The following is a 24957-nucleotide window of genomic DNA, read 5'->3' as shown; positions in this document are numbered from 1 at the left end:
CAGTGCTTTGTTTTTGTACTTTAAGAACATAATAGAAACTGTAGGTGATAGAGCCTTTTTCAATATCATCGAGGCTGATTATTGATCTTAACTCATTTCTTGTCCATCCCAGTATCATTTCATTCCCTGAATTCAAAAATTTTGTGTCTCAGCCCTACAATGGAGTATCTAGAACCATTTGGGGTTTGAGTGAAGAAATTTCTTCCCCTCAAGCCTGAATGATCAGCCCCTTATCCTGAGACTATTCACCCATGTTCTAGATGCCCCAGTAAAAAGTCTGACAACACCAGGTTTTAGTCCAACTGATTTATTTGATAGTAAACTCACAAGCTTTCGGGTTAGCCCCTTTGTCAGGTGAATGGAGAGTTCTGGCCTTAGAGCATATAAAGCACAGACAGTTTAGAGATTACTGATGAGAATGCGAATCTTTACATCTAACCTGCTGTTCAACAGGTTAGGTGTAAAGATTTGCATTCTAATCAGTAATCTCTAAACTGTCTGTGCTTTATATGCTCTGTCTAAGGCCAACCATTGTGTGTTTTGGGATATGGGCATCACAAAGCAACATGTTACCCATCCCTAACTGCCCTTGGACTGAGAGTTGCTGCTTGGCCATGAGAGCAGTTAACAGCAAACCATGTTGCTCTGTGTTGAGAGTCACATAAGCCAAACCCCAGGGTTAGTGAGGTTTTTAAAATCATTAGAGGCTTTCAATTCCAGTACTAACTGAATTTAAACTGCACCATTTCAATGGGGGGGATCTGAACCCATAACTCCAGAAAAAAGCCTCAGCCATTGCATTACTAGTCCATTGCTAGTTCACATTTTCATTGAATTGTATTTCCTCTGATTTGACTTCCAGAATCTTCTGTGTGTAAAGCAATGAAGGTCTTTATTGGATTAAGGGTACAAGGTAGGAGGGAGAAGAAAGAAAAATGAAAAAAATAACCTCACGTCTCAGATTTGAATTGTCAGAGTGTTGTGTCACATTCTTCTCCACTGAAGAATTGCTGGCATTTTGAAAAACAAAGTAATCAATTTCTTCCAGAGGTTTGTGTTCCATTAAGAGTTTCACCAGCTACAAAATGGTAAATCCTTTAACAAATGATCAAACAAAAAATCTTACAAGCTATTCAACTGATTGCTGAAGCACAAAGCTTTTCAAGGTACCATTAACAGATGAAATGGAGAAAAAAGTTTAGTGCTAGTCACTTCAAGACATCACCCCTCTATAATCCAGACCCATCAACCCTTTAGTATCCCTTCAAATCAGGAGCTCTCATTGGGTGAGAACCTAGATTTTTAAGGTGGTAAAGAAAAACATTAATTTTAACTAAAGTCCACCTTGTAGATATAAATCACAAGGTTCCAAATGAAGCTGATTCTATTGTATTAAAATAATAACAGAAATTGAACTAAGACGTTGCTTACAGAAGTTTATATTTGCATTTTATTGAATATGGATAAGTTTTTCATACAGAAGGTGCTTAAATAATTACATTGATTAGAGAGATCTATAAAACATGACATTACAATGCAATATTTCAATTAAGGTCAATCTGCTACATAGCCAGAAGTTTCACACCCATTTGGTCCAGGAAACGGAATATGTAACATCTGGTACCCCCTTTCTCAAATCAAATTGCCACTATTTTCTGAATTATTTCATGCTAAGAACAGAAAAAGTCAGTGTCAAATTAGCATCAGTTTTTTGAAAATGTAATTTCTCTGAGCTAGCTACAAATTTCAGGCCATCTCCATCTTTACATTTATTGGCGTTTCACTGAAACCCACAGGTGAGTTTTTTTTCCCTTTGTATATAAACAAAATCAGACTTTTTTTTTCCCCCAGCTAAGTAGTTTTGTTTTACAAATACATCATGTGCATTGCTGCTTTAGATTTTTGGACACTACATCCAATTATAGTCAGTGATTACCAAATAAGTTAAGACGATCTACAATCATAAAGGTAGTCCCCTAATCATCATCCTCTAATACTTATACAGATTTAGCAGTATGAGGAACAGACATGGTTATGCAAAGTATTCATTATATGTACATGTAGTTATTTCCTTTGGTATACCAAAATGAAATTTCACTCTGAGGGAGAAGGCAAGCAACACTGAAGTTTTAATTGGAACTGAAGGTGATATTTATTCATATTGACTTAAGTACTTCCTGTCAAAAAATTAAAATGTAAACATTTTCTTCCCTCATACAGGCAAAAATCACCTGTGTAGAGCTGGAGTCTAAATTTTTCTGAAGATTAATGCAAATTGTACTTATTTCCACTTTCCTCAATACAATTTTATAAATTTATATACTTCATATTGATAATGTAATAAAATAAAGCAATCTACATCAGAAGTGCATTCTGTAACAAAAAGGTGTTTTATTTTAGCAGCCTCGCACTGCAGTTCAGTTAGTGATAAAAATACGAAGATTTAACAAAAATACTTAGCAAAGTTCAATTTAAATGTGAAAGGTTACATTTAAAACATTGTAAATTCTACATATTGCACTATACTTTGAGAATACTTCAATGCACCAAAAATATTCCTGAAACATTTGTTGCATTCTAAGAAGTGTTTTCAGAAAATCACTTTAATACAAAAAATATTAAGAAAACCTCACCATATATCAAAGCGGTGAGCACAGAAACTGGGTAAAACTGGCTAACATATTGTTTCATTCCATTTCTCTGAAACTCAGTTATTGGTCTCTTGATTCAGATAGCAGCTTGGCAGCCTATGGATTTAGATGGCAGAGGGGTAGGGGTGAGGGTGAGAAATGAAAGTAAAGGACAAGAAACACAACATTGTTAATTCTTAATCATTATATAGTACATTGTTTGCTTTATTGTAGAGTGCAGGAAAACACAGCCGATCGCTAGGCTAAGTAGCTAATTTTGTTAATTTTTTTGGTTCAAATGAGAATACACAACATCATGCATTCACACATTGTTCCCTCCTTTGGCACAAGTATTCAAATCCAGCCAAGACTGGTGAAATTAATGTTTCCAAATCTGATGGCAGTAAAGAATCCCATCTGAAATGGGTTTGGGCCATTTACAATTAACAGTTACAGGCTGCAATACAAGTGTCCACAGTGGAATTCAAATTGGTAATCACATTCAAAGTCTAGGACAGGCAGCGGTTATAATGTATTTTGCTTCAATAAAAGTGTCCTGAGGTCATTGTGAAAATGTATCTTTCAGCTAGCCATCTATACCTAAACAGTGGACGATAGCTGCTATTTATATAGCATCATTCATGATCTCAGGACAATCGCAAAATATTTTACAGCCTATTAAGTACTTCTGAAGTGTAGTCACAATGATAATGTAGGAAACAGCAGTCAATCTGTAAACATGAAGCACCAGCAAACAGCAATATGAAGAACAGATAATCAAAACAATGATGGTATTTGAGGATAAATATTTACCATGACACAGGGCTAACGCACTTTTTGAAATTGTACCTGGGGATCTTTAACATCTTGCTGAACACCCGAGGACAGGTTCATTGACTGCATTCAGACCAGTTTCTTGGAAAATTAATTATGGAACCAACGAATTACAGGCTTTTTTAGATATGGTAATGTGTAATGAGACAGGATAATCTTGAAGAGAAGAGGTATCATAACATGTACTCTGTACTCAGAATGTACTATGGGTGGGGAACTTCAATGTGCATCACCAAGAGAGTGGCGCAGTGGTACTGATACAGACCGAGCTGGTCAAATCCTAAAGGCCATAGTTGGTAAACTGGGTATGCAGCAGGTGCATTAACTGCTCTCTGTTCTGCCACCTTCAATGATTGATGTAAATATACACCCAGGTTGCTCTGCTCATGCACCCCCTTCAGAATTTTACCCATATGTTATATTGTCTCTCCAATGATGAAAAGAAGGTAATTGATGAAGCAGCTGAAGATGGTTGGGCCTGGGACACTACCCTGAAGAACTCCTGTAGTAACATCCTAGAACTGAGATGACTGACTTCCAACCACCATAATCATCATGCTCTGTGCTAGGTGCGACTCTCAACATAGGACAGTTTCCTCGATTCCCATTTCCTTCAGTTTTTACCAGGATTCATTGATGCCACATTTGGTCAAATGTTGCTTTGATATCACGTTTGAGCCAATGCTGCAATGAGGTCAGAAGCTGAGTGGTCCTGGCAGAACCTGAACAAGGGTGTCATTGAACAGGTTGTTGCTAAGTAAATGGAGCTTAATCGCATTGTTGATGACTCCTTCTACAACTTTACTGATGATCAGGAGTAGGCCAATGGAACGGTAATTAGCCAGTAGGATTTGTCCTACTTTGTGGGTACAGGATGTATCTGGGCAATTCTCCAGACTGCTGGGTAGGAGCCAGTGTTGCAGCTGTACTGGAATAACTTGGCTAAAGACACGCAAGTTCTGAGGCACAAGTCTTCAGTACCATTGTTGGAATATTGTCAGGGCCCACAGCCATTGCAACATCCAGTGCCTTTAGCTCTTTCTTCATATCACGTGCAGCAAATTGAACTGACTGAAAACTGGCAGCTGTTATGCTGGGTACCTCAGCAGGAGACATAGATGGATCATCTGCTCAGCACTTGATTGTTGCCTTATCTTTTGCATGTGTGCTGGGCTCTCCCATCATTGAGGATAGAGATATTTGAGGAACCTCCCTCCTCCAGTGACTTGCTTAAGTGTCCACCACCATTCACAACTGTACGTGGCAGACTGCACAGCTTAAATCTGATCCATTGGTTGTGGAACTACTTAGCACTGTCTATCACTGAGTGCTTATACTATTTGGCATACAAGTGGTCCTGTGTTGTGGCTTCACTAGGTTGACACCTAATTTCTAGGTATGCCTGGTGCTGCTCCTGGTATGCTCTTCTGAATTCTTCATTGAAACTTAAAGCTGAGGGATCAGCTCGGGTAACAGTAGAATAGGGGACATGCCAGGATATGAGATTACAAATTGTGGTTGAATACAATTCTGCTGCTGCTGTTGTACATCGCCTCATGGATGCCCAGTTTTGAGCTGTTAGATCTGTTCAACATCTATTCCATTTAGTACACTGGTAGCACAACACATGATAGAGGGTATCCTGAATGTGAAGCTGGGAGCGGCCAATTACTTTAATGAAGGCAGAATTGGCTTCAGCAACTTGGAAGTAGATTAAGAGACAAGACATTTGACAAACAATAGCAGATATTAAGGAGATATTTCATAATTCTCAATGATATTATCAAGTGAGAAATAGATCCTTATGAGATGGATTAACTATCCATGGCTAACTAAGGAAGTTAAAGATGGCATCAAATTGAAAAAGTATTCAATATTGTGAAGATTAAAGGTAGACAGAAGATTAGAAATATTTTAGAAACTAAGAAAGGATAAGTAGGAAAATTATAAAGAGAAAAAAATGAGTAAATTAGGAAGAGATAAAAAAGACGCAAGAGCTTCTACAACTATATAAAAAGACTAGCTGAAGTAAATATTAATTGCTTAGAGAAGACTGGGGAATTAATAATGGAAAATAAGGATGAGATGGAGACTTTGAACAGATATTTTGTATCTGTCTTATTGGTAAAAGACACAAACATTCCAACAATAGTTGAAAATTAGTGGGCAAAATGGAGGGAGGAATTTAAAACAATCACAGAAAAAAAACCAAACTAATGGGATGAAAGATTGGCAAGTCCCTGGTATAAAATGCTTTGCATTCTAGGATCTTAAAAGAAGTGGCTGCAGAGCTAGTGGATGCATTGACTGCAATCTTTCAAAATTCCCTGGATTCTGCAAAAATTCTAGATTGGAAAAAAAGAGACAGAAAGCAGGAAACTGTATGCAAGTTCATTTAACATTTGTCATTGGTAAAATGCTGGAATCCATTGAGGAATTAATAGCAAGATGTTTAGAAAATCAAAACAAAACCATGCTAACTATGCTTGATTGTATGAAAGGGAAAGTGTTTGACAAATGTCTTGAGTTCTAGAGCAGGGTGGATAAAAAGGAACTGGAAGACGTGGTGTACTGAGACTTCCAAAAGACATTTTAAAAAATGCCACTGCACAAGATGCCCATGGTGTTGGGTGCAATATAGACAGAAGATCAGCTAACTAACAGAAAATCAGGACAAATAGATCATTTTCTGATTGTTAAAACCCTAATGGAGGAATGCCACGATTCAGTGCTGGATCAGCAACTATTCACAATCTACTGATGACCTGGATGAAGGAACCAGATTCGTTGACAATGCAAAAGTAGTTGGAAAAAGTACTTGGAAAAGCAAGTTGTGAGGACCCAAATTGCATTGGAATATGCACTGGTTAAAGAAGTAGGCAAATATTTGAAGTATAATGTGGGAAAATGTGAAATTGTCCACATTGACAAGAAGAATAGGAAAGCAAAATATTATTTAAATGGAGACAGACCAGAGAATGTGTGAATAGAGGGATCTTTATGTTCACGTAACACAAAACAATAGCATGCAGGAACAGCAAGTAGGAAAGTAAATGGATAATGAAGTATGGAAGCCTTACTACAACTGTACATGGCATCGGTGAAACCACACTGAGAACTCTGCATCACCACAGTCTCCTTATTTGAGGGATGTTCTTGCACTGGAAGCAGTTCAGAGAAGTTTCACTAGGTTGAATCCTGGGATGAAGAGGCTGTCTTAATAGGAACAGTTGAGCAGGTTGGGCCTTTACTCATTGGAGTTCAGAAGAATGAGGCGGCATCTTATTGAACCACAAGATTTTGAGGGGCTTTAACAGGATGCCTGACCTTGAGGGAATCTCAAACTAGGAAGCATTGTTTCAGAATACAGGATTACAATGAAGATGAGGAGAAATTTTCCTCTAAGATCATGGATCTTTGAAATTCTCTATCCCAAAGAGCAGTGGAGGTTGGGTCGTTGAATATATTCAAGGTTGAGTCAGACAGATTATTGATCTATTAAGGTTATGGGGGCAGGCAGGGAAAGTGGAATAAGACCACAATCAGATCAATCATTTTTCCTCTTCCTGAACATGCAACTAAGGATTAAGGTAACAGTTCTAGACATATTTCAACAATCCCATCCAGCGAACAAATTTGTGTCCTGCCCACGTCATTTGATTTTAGCATTTGTATAAGCCAATTTTAAATTCAAATATCCTGTATCTGAAGTTATATTTTAATTTGCTGCAGTAAAGAACAAGTTACTTCAGATTCAAAGAATGTTTTCTTAAAACTTTGGTGGAAGACTGTAGCAGATCCATTAGGCGTTTTACCTTATGCATGGCTGCCAGCCAGCCAACAGACACCTTCTTGTTGCTGTTAAAGTCATCAGATGCACTTAACTTCAGCTGTCTCGGCTCCTGGGAGCCCAAAGTTTTGTACTGGACCAGCATTCCTGTGGCACGTGTATTACCTCCTGAAATTGTACAGATAAATCAGACTCCATTAAAATTCTGTTAAAAGAAAACTACTGAAATTACTTTCTTGCATCATTCACCTAGAATTTCTTTTTACCAAATACTCACTTTCACAAGTTAACAAAAGTGGCCTCTTCCTGCACTGCATGTAGCGTTATAATTCTATGAACTTTCCTGAAAGCTTCCCCCTCAGTCAATTACTATTTCTCCTTCCATCAATAATTGCTTTGTATGTTTTGATTTTTTTTTCAAACAAACACTATTATTAGGCAAAGCAAAAGGAGGAAAAGAAATAACAATCCCAGATAGGAAAGCCAGCAGAACTGCTTCCTGAGGTCCCAATAGTGTTTGTCATAAACTGTTCGTGTGTGGCTGTGTGAGCTGTTCAATGATTTTAGTTGATATAATTTTGAATAGATCGGACGTAATTTGGTAAAAATATGGTTCAAGTACTGAATAGATGTTACATGTAATACAAATAGTTTGTTCTATTTAATGAACAAGGACGTGGTATCAACGTACAACTGAATTTACTGAATAGACAGGATATAAAACACATCGAAGAGGAGCATGACTTCAAAAGCACACCCTTTTTGTCATCTTAGTATTTTTTTTAAAACCAATTAGTTCCACTAATATTTGAATGTTTTTTCCCAGATAAAGAGCTACATATGTATAAAATCATATTGCTCATGTTGGAAGTGTGGGGAATGAGCTCAATAGGTTTACTGACTGAATGTTTTCACCCTTTTCTCACCCAGTATTCACTTTATTCAACAGGAGTTGGATAGCAATCAATCAATCAGCAACAGGAACCGTGGATGTTCCCTCACTCCTTCTCAACCAGATTATCAAGATAATTGTCACCTTGACTGGAAAGGGACTAACTCGGCACAAGGCAAACAGGGACTCTTTTGATCCATGCAACTCAGCACATCACATTGCACATGCAACCACTGAACTACATCTCAGCCCACAAAAAGCATATTATCCTGTAACTATTTGAAAATGCTTTTCAGTTACGCGCATCATAATTGGTTCCACTATTAGAACCGTTTCAAATAGCCTAAAATAACTGCAAAGCTATCAGTCTTTGGCAACACTACACAAAAGGGATGATGGACTAGATGGAAATACAGAGCAAGTAAAGCACAGGTGTTAACAGGGTAAACTTGGAAGCAGAATGCTGTCATTTTGACAGTTAGCAAACAACACATGCAATGTAAAGCAAACAAAAAGAAAAAAGCATTTAAGGATTTTGAGGAGTTTGCCTTGTAATTTACAATACATCACCAAGTTAGCACCAACGACAACTCACGTCAACTCTATTCAACTCCCATGCGATACAGCTCACAGAAAAAATTATTCAGCAAGGCATCTAGTATACAGTAAATAACAAGCCAAGCTCCTAAGGACCATATGTAAGGAGATTGGTACATGATGAGCTGTTGGCAAAGATGACAATCGTACTTCTAACCTTCTGTAATGTACGGGTTCTCCAGTAGGCTGGTGTAAGTGTGAATATCTTTCTCTGCACCAAGACGATAGGCAGCAGCAGGCATTGAAAAGAAGGATTAGTTTCAGGCCATTCTATCAGGAAAATATGAGCTCCACCATCTAATTCAATACACAAATACCACTAACTACATTATAATAATTCTATAAAAGCAGCAAACCAAATTTAATCAAGAACAAAAATCCAATCAGAGCATACTTTAATTGGGAAGGTTACTCCACACTGCTGATTACCAACATCACCAATGCTGGCCCATAACTGAGTAATAGAAACATATCAATTTTTCTTCCTAAGGTATTTCAACTTGTCCAAACAAAAACACTTATTTATCCAGCTGGTGCTTGGACATGAACCCATGGCAACTCCTTTGGAATACTCTGCCATTTACTGTACAAGGTCCACTCTGGCATTAGTTTTTAAAGACGCAATAATCTTAAGGCAGCATTTCTTCTGCTATTATACAAAACACTGGTTACTGCTGAAATCGGTTAATTACACAACCAGTATGTGGTTAACAAATTTACCTCCAGGAGTAAAACCTTCAGTTAACACTTGAACATTTATAATTCTGGGAACTTCAATTTCAAAGTGATTTTCTCCATCCAGGTACAGATACCTAACAAAAATTTAAAAGTTATTATTTCAGGAAAAATGTTCAAGTTATACATTTTTCTCAGTTTTTCTTTTCTCTTAACTTGAGATTTTGCCCACAAGCCCTTCATTATTTCTTTGAGTCACTGGCATAACTTTATGGCCATCCACGCTGATAAGATCTTCCAGCCCTTTTGGCGGCGCATCCTCGTTGCAGATTTTGTGGCAGTGAGGCGAGAATTCAATGGAAAATCCCATTGACAATGGTGGGGCCAGAATATCCTGCTGCTGGTTAATGGTAGGTCGCCACCCACCACTGAAACACGTGGCAGATTACATGGTAAATTCTGTCCATTGACTCTTTACTGGCACCACTAATCCGCAACACTTCAAAGTGGCTATACTTCACACATGAAACTACATGCTATCAGATTACAATTATGCTACCATGTGAAACACCTAATCCCGATGCCGTCCTCTCAATTCTACAAAGCGATTTTGCAGCAGGAGCAAGAATCCAAACCAATTTCACTTTTCCCAGCTTTAAGAAGAAAGCACTGATGCCAACTGCAGCAGCCTTACCACACTCCAGCCTGCATCAACTAACTCAGCACAGATCAGGGTTTAAACGTGGTGGTTTCCTCATTGTCAAAAATTAGTGGCTAGAACTCATCAAGTTCAGACCAAGGAAATTCTACATTGTTAAAGTAGTAATCTGGACAAAACTACTGTGCACATATTACATGGCTTATCTAATTAAACTTCTATTATCCAACAGTGGGGAAATATTTTTAAAAATAATCCAGCAACGGGAACTGTGAACACCAGTGTATATTTATTCTTCTTTAACATTTCAAAGTAATCATTTAAAGAAAAAAATGCACAAGCTCAAATTATATTTTTTGAATTAGAAATGTTCTACTAATGTGTTTGTTACTAATATTAATATGTTACTCACAGGACAACATCATTTTGGTTCATTTGTAAACCATAGTATGCTTTATAACCTTTGTTGCTTGCCCAGGAAAGAGGTCAGTGTTTCCATTTGGATCAGTCAATTCCCAGGTGTTTTTCTGGGTTGGTATTTTGTACTTATGTAGGAAATGCTCTCTAACTGATTATGTTGTTGGTAGTAGCCAATTCAAATTCTAGGACACATGCTGACAGCCTGCAGAATGCCCAACCCACATGTTGGGTGGAAGGACACTCACTGTTTCACGGAACATATTGCTTAGCTGCAATCTGTAGCTCTTTGAAGGAACAAACATTTTCTTTTCCCAAAAAGGGCTCTTTTAGGTATGTGTTGCGCATCTTGAATCAGAAGCCTTTGCACAAATGACTGCCAAATAAGGTTAAATGGAATCGATGGATAAGGGACTGATTGCACTCTTGCAGACAGGAAGCAGTTATTAATGTAAAAAAATTTCCTTGGGGACCTATTCCCCATAGAGTCTTGCAGGGATTAGTGTTAAGGCTTTGTCTTTGGCATCTGGTTTATGCATTGGGGGAACTGTCTGCAAGTTTGCAGATAATAAAGGATGTGTGTAGTGAATTGACAGGAAAAAAAAGGATACACATATCTGTACATGATAAAGAAATAAAGCCGTTACTTAATATATCAATGCAAGTGATTAAATTGTGAAAAATTGTGCGAGATTTGCAAATAAATTGCTTAAAACGTGAAGCAACAAAAATCAAGGCGAATATTATTCAGAACAATCTCTAACAGTCTAAATTTTGCTCATCTCACCATGTGTGAATTCAGTACAATTGCTTAAAAATTAAAGAAAAATGTTCAGATTTTTAAAACATATGCTGCAAAGAAATGTAATTTTTAAAATGTTGATCAAACTTCATACCTTTCCTACCAGATGCTATCCCCCCCTACCCCCCTCAAATGCCCAGGCCCTAAGCTCCGAAATTCCTTTCTTAAATCTCTCTATTCTTTTCTTCCTCCTTTTACTCTTAAGGCGTTGCTTAAAACTTACATCTTCAATCAAACTTTTAGATATCTAATCCAATATTTGCTCATATTGTATTTTGTTTTATAATGCATCTTTGGAATACTGAACTGCCTCACTCTCTCCCCATTCTTTACCATAATTATCAGGGCGGCACAGTGTGCTGCTGCCTAACAGTGCCAGGGATCCAGGTTTGATTCCCGGCTTAGGTCACTGTGCAGACTCATGTCTGTGTGGGTTTCCTCCGGGTGTTCCGGTTTCCTCCCACAATCTGAAAGGCATGCTGGTTAGGTGTGTTTTCCGTGCCAAATTCTCCCTCAATGTACCTGAACAGGTGCTGGACTGTGGTGACTAGGCAATAAGTTCATTGTAGTGTTAATGTAAGCCTATTTGTGGCATTAACAAACTAACTTTTTTCCCCCCAAGGCTTGCCTTAAGCATTTGTTTCCTGAACATTTAGAAGTGTACGGCTGATAAAAAATATTGCATGTACTATGTAAACCGTATTCAGACAAGACATTCTAATGCCAAAACATTTGAAATAAAAATTGTACCTACCTGTGGTTGTTTGACAATCGACAACCCATTGTTTCACTTTTCTCTAAGGAACCCGAAGTTACAAGGAATGTAGCCCCTTGGTAACAAACAGTTAAAATGTGTGAATAAAAACAAGGTACAACATTCCAGAGGAAAAGGAAAAGTTCAAATACTTGGGACAACTGTATAATAAAGTGGAAAAAATGCAATGCATGCAACTAAAAATAACAAATTGTCATCTATTATCTGCATCTGTCCAACATTAAACATGAAAATCAGCAAGTTACATTTAGGGATGCCTCAGTTCTCCAGAAGCTACGCTGCACTAGCATTTTACTGAGTGACTCAGCATTGCAATACATGGAAGTTGCAGTACTTACCTAAACCCTCCAGAAAAATTTGAAGTTGTCCATTCAAATCTAACTGCCTTAATCAGTGCCAGACAACCTCTGAAAATTTAGTGTGGCTTCTCAATGCTTCAGATATTACTGAAGGTTTGAAAATAATTAATTTAAATACATTTTCCATCTCTATCTATTTTCTCCCCTCTCTGAATCCCATCTTTCCTTCCCTTTTTCTATTTCACTTTCTGTATGTGATTTAGCTTTGAATTAAGTATAGACCAGTGAGCCTGATGTCAGTACTGGGGAAGTTGCTAGTGTCCATTATCAACGTTTTCATAACTCAGCATTTGGAAAGAAGTGGTATAATCAGACAAAGTCAGCACGGAATTACAAAAGGGAAACCATGCTTGATGGATCTATTGGAATCTTTTGAGAATGTACCTAGTAGAGTTGATCGAGGAGAGTCAGTGGATGTGGTTTATTTGTACTTTTAGGAGGCTTTCGACAAGGTCTCACATTACAGACTATGAACTAAAGTTAAAGCACTTGGGATTGCATGTAGTGTCTTGAGATGGATTGAAAGCTGGTTAGCAGATAGGAAGCAAAAAGTTGGCATAAATGGGTCTTTTTCTGATTGGCAGTCAGTAATTAGTGGGGTTCTGCAGGGATCTGTGATAGGACCTCAACTGTTCCCATTATGTATTAATGATTTGGAAGAGGGAACTGAGTGTATTGTCTCCAAAGACGTAGATGATACAAAGTTGGGTAGAAGGGCGAGCTGTGAGGAGAATGCACAGATGCTTCAGTGTGATTTGGATTGGCTATGTGTGTAGGCATATGAATGGCAGATGCAATAAAATATAGACAAATGTGAAGTTACCCACTTTAGTAGCAATACAAGGAAGACTATTACTTGAATGGGTGTTAATTGAGAGAAGTGAATACTCAGCGAGACCTTGGTGTCCTTGTGCATCAGTTGTTGAAAGTAAGTGTACAAGTACAGCAGGCAGTAAAAAAGGTAAATGGTATGTTAGCCTTCATAGCAAGAGGGATTGTGTATAGGGATAGGGATGTTTTGCTGTAACTGTACAGGGTGTTGACGAAGCCACACCTGGAGCATTGTGTGCAGTTTTGGTGTCCTTATCAGAGGAAGGACGTCCTTGCTACCGAGGGAGTGCAGCAAAGGTTTACCAGGCTGCTTCTTGAGATGGCAGTCTGTCATATGAAGAGAGACTAAATCAGTTAAGATTATATTCACTGGAGTTTATAAGAATGTGTGGGGATCTCAGAAACATTTAAAAATTCTAACAGGGTCAGACAGCGTAGATTCAGAAAGAATGTTCCCAATGGTGGGAGAGCCCAGAATTAGGGGATCAAAGTTTGGGGATAAACCTTTCAGAACTGAGGTAAGGAGAATTCCTTCACCCAGCATGCAATGAATGTGTGGAATTCAGTACCACAGAAATGGCTGAGGCCAAAACGTCTGACTTCAAGAAGAAATTAGATATAGCTCTAGGGGCTAAAGCAATCAACATACTGAATTTCATGATCAGCCATGATCAAAATGAATGGCGGAGCAGGCTCAAAGGGCCAAATGGACTACACCTGCTTCTGGTTTCTATTCCAGCTGATGTTTCTTGATTCAGAACAATGTGTCTCAGTAAGGATTCTTAGGGTTAAGAAGCTACCTGGCTGGTGTACTGTTCACAAGTCCCATAGCCCTTGTAGGGAATTCCACACAAAAAGATTTCCCATTGCTGCAAGTCTCGTACCAGAGTCGATAGCAAGTTTGCAGACAGGTATGATGAATAGCCAGTGCTAGTCTTTAGATGCTGGCTACAAAGTTGATGCAACCACACCTCAATTTGTTTGGGTTAAAAGACAAACTTAAATTGCTAATATCTGTAAAACATGTATTGGAAACTAATAGCAACATCCCTAATAACCCAACAAGCTTAACCAGTGAGTAGCTAAGCCACACGTTGTGGCAATGCCAAATGGGATGAACTCAGCTGGAGCAGTAGCTCGTGGTCTTGGGGCTCCTGGGTTAAGGAAAATGATAAGCTAGATAATAGCCCCTGCTATTTCTCCAGAAATCCTTTGCTGGAAACATGCATGCAAGGCAACCAGACAAGGACTGGACTGGACTAGGCATGGCCATCTTGAGTCTCAGTAAATGCTGATATTCACTAACACACATGAATAGCAGCTGCCAGGCAAATGCGGACATTAAGTACAAGCTTAAAACATGATTGCCAGAGACTTTAGATAGACCAATGTTTCAAATAATTTTAACTTGTGTTTTAAAAAATGCAGCCTTATCAGCCAATGAGTTTCTGTACTTAACCCAACATCATAACAGGATTTTAACTGTTGTAATAATCATCATTTGAAGTTATATTTATGAAAAGTACCCCTCAAACATTGTGATCACGATATAGGTCATAAACCAATGGTAAGCAACCTAGGTTAGGGAACGAGTCAAATCCTACTCAATGGGTTGCAAGATTGAAATTGGAAGTGTGCACTAACCATGACCCCACAAATAAGATTAAATGTGTTTAATACATGCGAATATTTCATAGGATTATCAAAAAAATACTTAACAGAAAAAAAAAATCAGCCCTTTGAGCTTGCTCCACCACTCAATAGGATAGTGGCTGATACTCCCACTCTCTCCTCATAACCCTTTAGATTCCAGAAACCAGTTTCCTTCTTAAATATATTCAGTGACTTGGCTCCAGTCTTGTGGTAAAGAATTTCACAGGTTCACCACACAGTGAAAATGTTTCTCCTCATCTCAGTACTAAATGGTTTATCCTGTATTCTGAGACTGTGACTCCTCGATCTAGACCTCCTAGCAAGAGAAAAGCCCTGTCAGAAATATATACGTTTCAACAGATCTTCTCTCATTCTAAATTCCAGTGAATACAGGCCCAGTCAACCCAATCTCTTCTCAAATGACAATCCTGCCATCCCAGAAATCAATCTGGTGAACTTATACTGCACTCTATTATGGATAGTATCTCCTTTCATAGATTAGGTGACCAAAATTGCACACAGTCCTCCAGGTGTGATTTCACCAAAACCCTGTAAAGCTGTAGTAAGACATCCTTGCTCCTGTACGCTAATCCTCTTGTAATGAAGGCCAACACACCATTGGTCTTCCTAACTTTGAGAGACTGGTGTACCACAGTATCCAGGTCCTTTTGTAAGTCAACATTTTCCAATCACCTGTTAAATATGCTGCCATTCTGTTTCTCCAACCAAAGTGGATAATATCATATTTATCCATGTTATACTGCATATGCCATGTATTTGCCCACTCATTCAATTTATCCAAATCATCTTAACCATTTGTCTGTTAAAAGATTCATCATCAACTTCATATGGTAGCAGAAGAAATATTTACGCTCAAGTAACATTAAAAAAGTACAACCTCCCACCTCTGCCAGTGGTGCATCCCGGGTCTCCTGGGATACAGTAATTCTGCTAACTGCACTTGCATACCTAGAATTTGCAGGGTGTGCCAATTGAACTGCAGCAGTGTTTTGATTTGACGTGGAGCAAGTGCACAGTCCTCAGTCATTGTGTGCAATCATCATACACCTCACATGTGCTCTTGCTTGAGTGATACCAGTAGGGAAAAAATTATGCAGACAGAAAACAGCAAAATCCAGCAACCTCGCATGTGGCAATGGGTACCAATGTCTTGCGCTCAGAATACTGATGAGCCACAGGTTGCCCACCACTATCAAATAGTATACCTTTTAAACATGTTTGGAGACAAGATGTAATAAAAGTAAGTAACACAAATCTTACCATTTATGAGCACCTTAATCTGTTTGTCAAAGAACTCATATTCCTTTTGGGAGACCAGAGCACATTCGGCACACTGTCGCACTGGATCTATGAAGTACATTCGTGGAAGAGGTACTTTTTTACTGCAACATTTGTCACAGAAGCATTTTCCACATCTCCTGCAGTGATGCTAATTTTGGAATAGTTAGGCATTAAAAAAAGTCAAAAATTGTGCTAGAATACATACAAGTGACATTAAACCAAAAATTTAAACCAGAGATGTATTCAAAAAAAAATCTAGCTTCTTGACTGAACAGGATGCACCAGTTTAAAATTACATTTTGCATCTATGTACTGCTATGTCTCTTTTAAAGATATGGGGAGATAAGCAATACAACTGCCAATGGGAAACAGTCAAACTATTTTGGAGCATCACTCAACATATTACAATTCCTTTAATCGAAAGGTATTTCAATGCAGCAAGAGACAGTGACTCTATTCAAATAAAAACAAAAATCATTTAAGTTCAAATTAAAGATGTTACGTTTCCTCCTCCTTGGTTCAGTTCATCTGACATATGTCAGTAAACCATAAGACATAGGAGCAGAATTAGGTCACTGAACCCATCCAGTCCACTCCGCATTCAAATCATGGCTGATATTTTTCTCATCCCCATTCTCCTGCCTTTTCCCCAAACCGCTGATCCCCTTATTAATCAATAACCTATCTGTCTGTCTTAAACAGATCAATGATCCGGCCTCCATAGCCTTCTGCGGCAAAGAATTTCTCAGATTCACCACTCTGTGGCTGAAGAAGTTCCTCCTCATCTCTGTTTTATAGGACTGTCCCTTTAGCCTGAGGTTGTGCCCTCTGGTTCTAGTTTTTCCTACCAGTGGAAACATCCTCTTCACGTCCACTCTATCCAGGCCTCACAGTATCAATAAGATCTCTCGTCATCCTTCAATACTTCAACGACATACGACAAGTTCTTCATTCCAGGGATCATTCTTGTGAACCCCCTCTGGACCCTTTCCAAGGCCTTCCTTAGATACGGGGCCCCAATCCTGCTCACAATATTCCAAATGGGGACTGTCCAGAGCCTTATGCAGCCTCAGAAGTACTTGCATTCTAGCCTTCTCGACATGAATGCTAACATTGCATTTGCCTTTCTAACTGCTGACTGAACCGGTACGTTAACCTTAAGAGAATCTTGAACAAGGACTCCCAAGTCTCTTTGTGTTTTTGATTTCTTAAGCACTTCCCCATTTAGAAAATAGTCGTCTATACCTCCATTCCTCCTTCCAAAGTGCATAACCTCTCACTTTTCCACATTGTATTCCATCTGCCACTTCTTTGCCCATTCTCCTAACGTGTCCAAGTTCTTCTGCAGCTCTCCCTACTTCCTCAATACTACCCGTCCTTCTACATATCTTTGTATCATCTGCAAACTTAGCAACAGTGTCCTCAGTTCCTTCCTCCAAATCATTAACGTATATTGTAAAAAGTTGTGATCCCAGCACTGATACGAGGCACACCACTAGTCACCAGCTGCCACCTGAAAAAGACCCCTTTATTTGCCTTTTGCCAATCAGCCAATCCTCTATCCATGCCAGGATCTTACCCTTAACACCATGGGCTCTATTAAGAGTCTCCTATGCGGCACCTTGTCAAAGGTCTTCTGGGAATCTAAATAGATCACGTTCACTGGTTCTTCTTTATCTAAGGACTTTAACAGATTTGTTAGACATGAACTCCCTTCAACAAAGTTCTGAAGACTTAGTCCTACTTTATCATGCATTTCCAAATACTGTGCAATCTCATCTTTAATAATGGACTCTGAAATCTTGCCAATGACCGATGTCAGAATAGCCGGCCTATAATTTCCTGTCTGCTGCCTTGTTCCCTTCTTAAACAGCGGTGTTACATTAGCTACTTTCAGTCTTCTGGTACCCACCATGCCTCCAGTGATTCCTGAAAGATCACCACCAATGCCTCCAATTTCCTCAGCTATCTCTTTTAGAACTCTGGGGTGTAGTCCATTGGGTCCAGGTGATTTATCCACCTTCAGATCTCAGTTTCCCCAGAACCTTCACCTCAGTGATGACCACTATACTCACCTGTGCCTCCTGACTCTCCTGGAGCTCTGGCATCCCCCTAGTGTCTTCTACCGTGAAGACTGATGCAGAGTAACTATTCAGTTTCTCCGCCATTACTTTGTTTCCTATTATTATTCCTCCAGCAGTTCAATGGCTATTTTTGCCTCTCTCATCTTTTATATATTGAAAAAAACTTTTCTTCTTTTATATTACTAGCTAACACTCATTCATCTTCTTTCTTATTGCCTTTTCAGTTGTTTCACAAGCTTCCCAATCATCCTTGCCACTTTGTATGCTTTTATGCTATCCTTGACTTCCCTTGTCAGCTATGGATGCTTGTCCTCCCCTTGGCATGTTTTTTCCTCCTTGGGATGAATTTCCATTGTGCCATTGCAGTTCCACTGACTTCCCTGCCAGGCTGTCTTTCCAATCAACACTGGCCAGCTCCTCCCTCATATCTTAGTAATACCTTTATTTAACTGTAATACTTACATCTGATTTCAGCTTCTCCCTTTCAAACTGCAAAGTAAATTCTATTATATTGTGGTCGCTGCTCCAAGGCTTTCTTCACTAAGTTGCAAAATCAAGTCTGCCTCATTACACATCACCAAATCCAGAATTGCCTGTTCTTTAGTAGGCTCTGTCACAAGCAGCTCCAAAAAAAATCTAAGACATTCCATAAATTCCTTTTCTTTGGATCCACTACCTACCCGATTTTCCCAGTCCACCTGCATATTGAAGTTCCCCATGATTACTGTAATATTGCCTTTTTTTATATGCCTTTTCTATCTCCTAATTTATTTTCTGCCCCACATCCTGACTACTGCTAGGGGGCCTGTTCAAAACTCTCCTCAGGGTCTTTTTGCCTTTGCGATTCCTCAACTCTACCCACAGAGATTCTATCAGTATTAGATGGGCAGACAACATCCTGATACCCTTAGACCACCAGCTACAAGTAGGTAGTAAAGTCCAGTAGTGACGATCTCTTCAATATACATTCCCTCTAGAAAACTGCCAAAATAATTGTTTCTCTTCTATACTAATTTCCTCAAGTGTTGACAAAAACATTTTTAACATGAGAAATTGCACACTAGTGACTGACTGACAAACAAAACTCAAGAAACGTTTCTCCAAAACAATCAGCAGCTCTCACTGTGAACCCAAGATCTATTGGCAACACTTTATTCAGTACTTCTGGCTAAAGGTACCAAAATGATTTCAAAATTTATTGCATTCCTTGGTCATGTATTATTTGTCCTTGCACAGCATGTGAAGGCTTTTATTTGATTTCTTAAATATAAAATGTAAAATATTGTATCTTACCTTTCTGGTAAGAAAGTCAAATTTTGCTTCACACTGCATACACCTGGGACACTAGGAAAAGAAATATAAATTGTATGAGAAATAATCGTTAAGTCAGAAGTTAACAAGTAATTGTATTCCTGAATGAAGCTTTAGTAAACTTTACATTGTACAGCACATGACTAATTCATTAGCAAATGCCTTCTACTGGGAGCAATCTTAAATTGAGACAGGATGCAATGTTTTCCAAGAACAGGAATATGTTGTACTAAAGAATATAATCTACAACTTTTTATTGGAGTGTTGCAAGAGATGAGCATGTTAAGGTTGCAAACTTTTTTGCTTAAAGTCCAAACTGATAACGCTGTGGCAAGGACAATAGGGTATCCGGGATCTCGGTAAATAATATGTCCAGAGAAAGTACTGAGAAAGGTGAAGTTAATGCCAGTCAGGCAAGATTTTTATTTAATTTGACATTTTTAAAATCTTCAATAATTCAGAACTTGAAGGAATGAGATTCTACAGTTCTAACTGTTCATATTTTGGATCATGATAGATCGACTGGCAGTAACTATTTTCATGTTGCTGAAAGGGAACATTATCTATTAATTACTGAACTTTGTGCAAGTTTAATAGGCAAATGCAGAAACTTCATAAGAGTCACAGGTAGTTAAGGCACAGGACCCATTTTCACAAAGCAAAATGAACTGGCAATGCAAACTGTCCAGCAACTTGGCATGATCCATAATTCATAGCATCTCTTTCTTGGAGCAAGTTGCTGAACAATTTACACATTAATAATGGATTGTCATTAATATAGTTTTTATTCAAAAAGGCAATACAGTGGAAAAGCTCTGCAGCCTCACAGCACCAGCCACCTGGATTTAAGTCTGACCTTGGGTGCCTTGTAGAGTTTGCACGTTCTCTCTCATGACTGCATGTGTTTCCTCAAAAAGATATGTGGATTAGCCATGATAAATGTGTGGGGTTACGGGGATAGAGTGGAGGGGATCACAGGATCCCTACAGTGCAGAAGGAGGCCATTCGGCCCATCAAGTTGGGCTGATACCAATCTCACGCAAGTCCTATCCCTGCTTAACTACCCTGCTAATCCCTCCAATCTATCACACCCCAGGACGCTAAGAGTTAATTTAGCATGTCCAATCAACCTAACCCGTACACCTTTGGACTGTGGGAGGAAACCAGAGCACCCGGAGAAAACCCAGGAAAACACAAGGAGAATGTGCAAACGCCACACAGAGTGACCGAAGTTGGGAATTGAACCCAGGTCCCTGGAGGTCTGAGGCAGCTGTACTAACCACTGTGCCACTATGTCACTCATGGGAGGGCCTGGGCTGGACAATCTTTCAGAGAATGGGTGCAGACATGTTGGGCCATATGGTCCCTTTCTGCACAGTAGGGATTCCAAGAAATTCAGGGCCACCGTATTATTTTGCTGTGAAGATATGCTCTCCAATAAGCCAAAAGGTCTGGCTGCTGTCAAGTAAAAAGGAGGTAATTCATACAACAGCTAGCTGCCACACAGAGTTTGTTAGGTAGTTAATTTGGCACCACATGTCTACAACTCCAATGATCTCTTTCAGGTACCTGTGTGCAATACAAAACAATTCTTTGTTTCTTTTTCTTTGCAGCACAAAATATTTTTTGAGATTTAACATGGTACTGACTTCATTATGTCAAGTACAGCAAAGTTCAGTTTACTTTTTATAATTTTGTCTTAGCCAGATATCTGGGATAAAGTATGCAATTCAAAAACAAATATTTAGAATTGGTTTAAATGATGTTTAATTGACAGTAATTTCTTGAGCAAGAGTACAGTGCTACATTCCTAGTTGCTGTTACTACAGGTTGGGAAGCCATGCAACCCTTGCTCAAAAGCCTAACTTTTACGTTTTTTTAAGGACACATGGATGAACAGAGTCACAGGACTGCCAATTAGCTTATATCAACAGAAAAAAATAAACATGAGAAGTTTGACTACAATACACCTTCACTCACACATCACAAATTCACACAGATGTCAAGAATAACAGGGTACAAAACATATATTATGCTTTAATATTCTCAGTAAACACAGCCCCTGTAAGCCAACAGGTTAACTGTGGCCAAACAATACCTCACCCTGAAACCAAGCATCAGATGTCATTCAGGCTTCTGTGGGTTTCTGTTCAAATTCCCCCAGATGATTGTCACATGAAAGTTTTCAAATTTCACTCTCAGAAGACTCATTTTAAAATCTGAAACAACCTGTTTCCTCAGATGTTGTCAGCAAGGATCCACCTCCAGAATTTCCAACTCTCTTGTCTGTATTCCTTTACCTTGTTTTGGAAAATATCACTATTTCCCTTTCAATTAGCCTTGGCTTCAAACGATAGAAAGAAATCGAATCCTTCCAATGCAGAAGGAAGAGGCCTTTCGGTCCTTTGAGTCTGCACTGACTCTCCAACAGAGCATCTTACCCAGGCCGTAACCCTGCTTATTTGCATCGCTATATCCTCTAACTTCACATCTTTGATCACTGAGGGGAAATTTAGCATGGCCAATCCATCTAACCTGCACATCTTTGGGCTGTGGGAGGAAATCAGAGCACCAGGAGGAAATCAATGCAGACACGGGGAGAATGTGCAAACTCCACAGAGTCTCAAGGTTGGAAGCAAACCCAGGTCCCTAGCGCTGAGGCAGCAGTGTTAACTGCTGTGCCACCTTGCCACCTGAACAATGCAATAATATTCTTTTTCATTCCTTTATTCTAGCCAAATTCATTTGGTCCTTGACCCCATTGGGACATTGTCTTTTTAGCACTACAATGCTCTCCTAAATCAATAAAGCCACTTTTCCCTCCTTTCATTCATTTTCATAGATTTCATGGAAGAGCAAAAATGCAGTATCAAACCAGCCACTTGAACAAAAGAGCAACTTAAAACAAAAACTGAAACCATTATTTAATTCTTGGTAATGTCATAAACTGTAGGTAGTAAAATGTGTTTGAAAACATTTAATATACAATATTACACTTTACTTATGCTTCATTACACAAAAGTGAATGACAAACTCTGTTGCGTACATGTAAAACATCGCAATAGGTTATTTATCGCCAGTGGGTTTTTTTTGTGATTTATGCTGACATTTTCTATCATTCAGTTGATTTGGTAGAAGGACAAACACATGGAAAAGTACATGTTGCAAAACAGAGAAGTTCAATGATGCAGGAGTGTTTACATCATTGTTATCTAAATTTTAAGCTGTCAACAATAGCTCATCCAATGCATAACTGAATTTGGAACTTCCTGTTTTTTGAGATGCAGTCTCTAGTCTGTGAAATTTGCTTATCTTGGATATGAAACAGTATAGCCACTTGCAGTGAGTAGGGCCCTGTATCAAGAAAGGGGAATAGTTGGCCCAGAATTTGCACTAATCATCATCCTGTAACATCTGTTGTTATATAAACTGATAAACAATAGATTCTGAAAAGAGTTCAGCTAGATTACCCAAAGTCAAATTGCCTGTCAACATTCAAACTTAAATATATTGAGGTACAATACAAACACCTAGCACCAACAGGATATTGCAACAAGGAATTAAAACTTCACAGAAGATAAGCAAGAAATAAATATTTTATAGCAAACAGAACTGGTCTGTTGTTGCTGGGACCAAAGGTTATATTTAGTTTATTGCAAATTTTAGATTATAAACAATAGAGAAGTGATAGAGTTACACAACTAAGATAGTGGTAACATCAGGTAAAAGCAAAGAAGATACTTTATTACACGTTTGAACTGGCACTTAGAATCTATTACTGATATAGAAACACAATTAAGGAAAAACTTTGCTTGCACTTTAATGAAAGCCAATGGATGAAAGTACCATAAGGAAAGGCAAAAAGTGTCTGGAATAAGGTGTCAATATATGGTAATTAGATACCTGCAAGTGAGAAATCTATTAGTCAACTCCGACATATCAATTCGTAAATTTTATCTGTGCACCTTAACAGGAAAACTGCAAGGCCATCGAACAACAGACATTCCGAGTCGCTGAAAACTGGGCATAAACATATGCAAACATGTAAATGGGCTAAGCTTTTCCCGATAGTACCTGATTCCAGACCAGACGGATTCTCAGCTAAAACTGTCGATTTGAGCTGAACTTGGATAGTTTTAATCTAGTTTCTATAAAGCAGTGGTCTTGGAGCAGAACTGCCTACATGTGAGTGGCTGAGTGACAAATCGAGACAGTTACGTGGAGTAAACACTGGTGCAGACGGGAATCCTCAGGGCAGGGTTTTAAAAACAAACTTGGGAGCCAAGTGAAAATGGACTTTGGAGTACTGGAAACATGGGACCGAAAAAACGTGCGTTTATTCGCCAAAACAGTTTATTGACCAGGAATAAAACCAAAACTACAATCTGTGATAAGAAATATACTTAAATGGAACAAATAAACTTCAAAAACTACAGCTGAGCTGCTACAAAGACATGTTTGGTGTCAACTCCAGGTGACAAGACACAAATCCGCCGTTATCATCTCTTTCTCAACAGGGCAATAAACTCGAGAGAGACAAAAACAGTCCAACAAACTGGATTCAAAAGCAGGACAGACACAAGTGAGCACCACCTCAGACAGGACTTGGTCTGGACTTGAACCCAACATTTTATCAACACGTCAACAGGGCGGATGCCACTCTGTGATGCCGCAGCTCGATCCACATCAACACACCCGCCTTGCCGCCGACGCCCACGACCCAAGGGGGAATATTAAAACAAAATCTGTGGGCCGGGACACCCACGGAGCAACTGTCCAGCCTTTACCCCCTCCAACAACAGTGTGCGAATTAAAACAAAGCGCCAGTGCCCCCACTCGGCCATTTACCTCTTTGTCCGGGACCCACTGCGGCTCAGCGAGCGAGAAGGGGCTACCGAAAGCTCCGTTTTCCGGCACCATGCGGAGCCCGCTTGGACTGCGCACTAATTTCTTCCCGTCCGTCGTGGCCGCCATATTGGCTGAGTGAACAACAGGCAGCCCCGCGCCGGCCCGCCAATCAGCAGCCCACATCACAACCAATCAGCAGCCAGGCTCCCCACATCAAAACCAATCAGCAGCCAGGCTTCCCAAATCACAACCAATCAAACCCCGGGCCTGCTCCACGCCAACCCTCACCTCTGCCAATAGCACGTCAGGAATATTAACCAATCAGAGTGGGACAGTCAGGGATATTAACCAATCAGAGTAGCACAGTCAGGGATCTTAACCAGAGTGGCACAGTCAGGAGTATTAACCAGAGTAGCACAGTCAGGGATATTAACCAATCAGAGTAGCACAGTCAGAGATATTAACCAATCAGAGTAGCACTGTCAGGAATATTAACCAA

At 39.2% G+C, this 24957-nt stretch overlaps 1 protein-coding gene across 2 annotated transcripts; it reads right to left on the bottom strand.

Moving 5' to 3' along the window:
• Window positions 1-1432: 1432 nt before the first annotated feature.
• zfyve21 (zinc finger, FYVE domain containing 21) lies at window positions 1433-24610 on the bottom strand. Of its 2 annotated transcripts, XM_080202587.1 has the most exons (8): window positions 24459-24610; window positions 19593-19643; window positions 16195-16363; window positions 12050-12125; window positions 9464-9555; window positions 8901-8954; window positions 7280-7422; window positions 1433-2747 (listed from the first exon to the last, which is right to left on the bottom strand). In XM_080202587.1, exons 1-8 carry the CDS (start codon window positions 24582-24584, stop codon window positions 2712-2714), a joined length of 747 nt encoding a protein of 248 aa, XP_080058713.1. In that variant the 5' UTR covers window positions 24585-24610; the 3' UTR covers window positions 1433-2711. The 2 variants fall into 2 exon arrangements, with proteins under 2 accessions (XP_080058713.1, XP_080058715.1); XM_080202589.1 differs by lacking the exon at window positions 8901-8954.
• Between the last annotated feature and the right edge of the window lie 347 nt (window positions 24611-24957).

The sequence above is a fragment of the Carcharhinus amblyrhynchos genome, chromosome 14 (genome assembly GCF_965287045.1).
Source record: "Carcharhinus amblyrhynchos chromosome 14, sCarAmb.v2.hapA, whole genome shotgun sequence".
NCBI lineage: Eukaryota > Metazoa > Chordata > Chondrichthyes > Carcharhiniformes > Carcharhinidae > Carcharhinus > Carcharhinus amblyrhynchos.
Note: the sequence above shows the minus strand (reverse complement) of the source record. Positions and strands in the feature narration are given on the sequence as shown.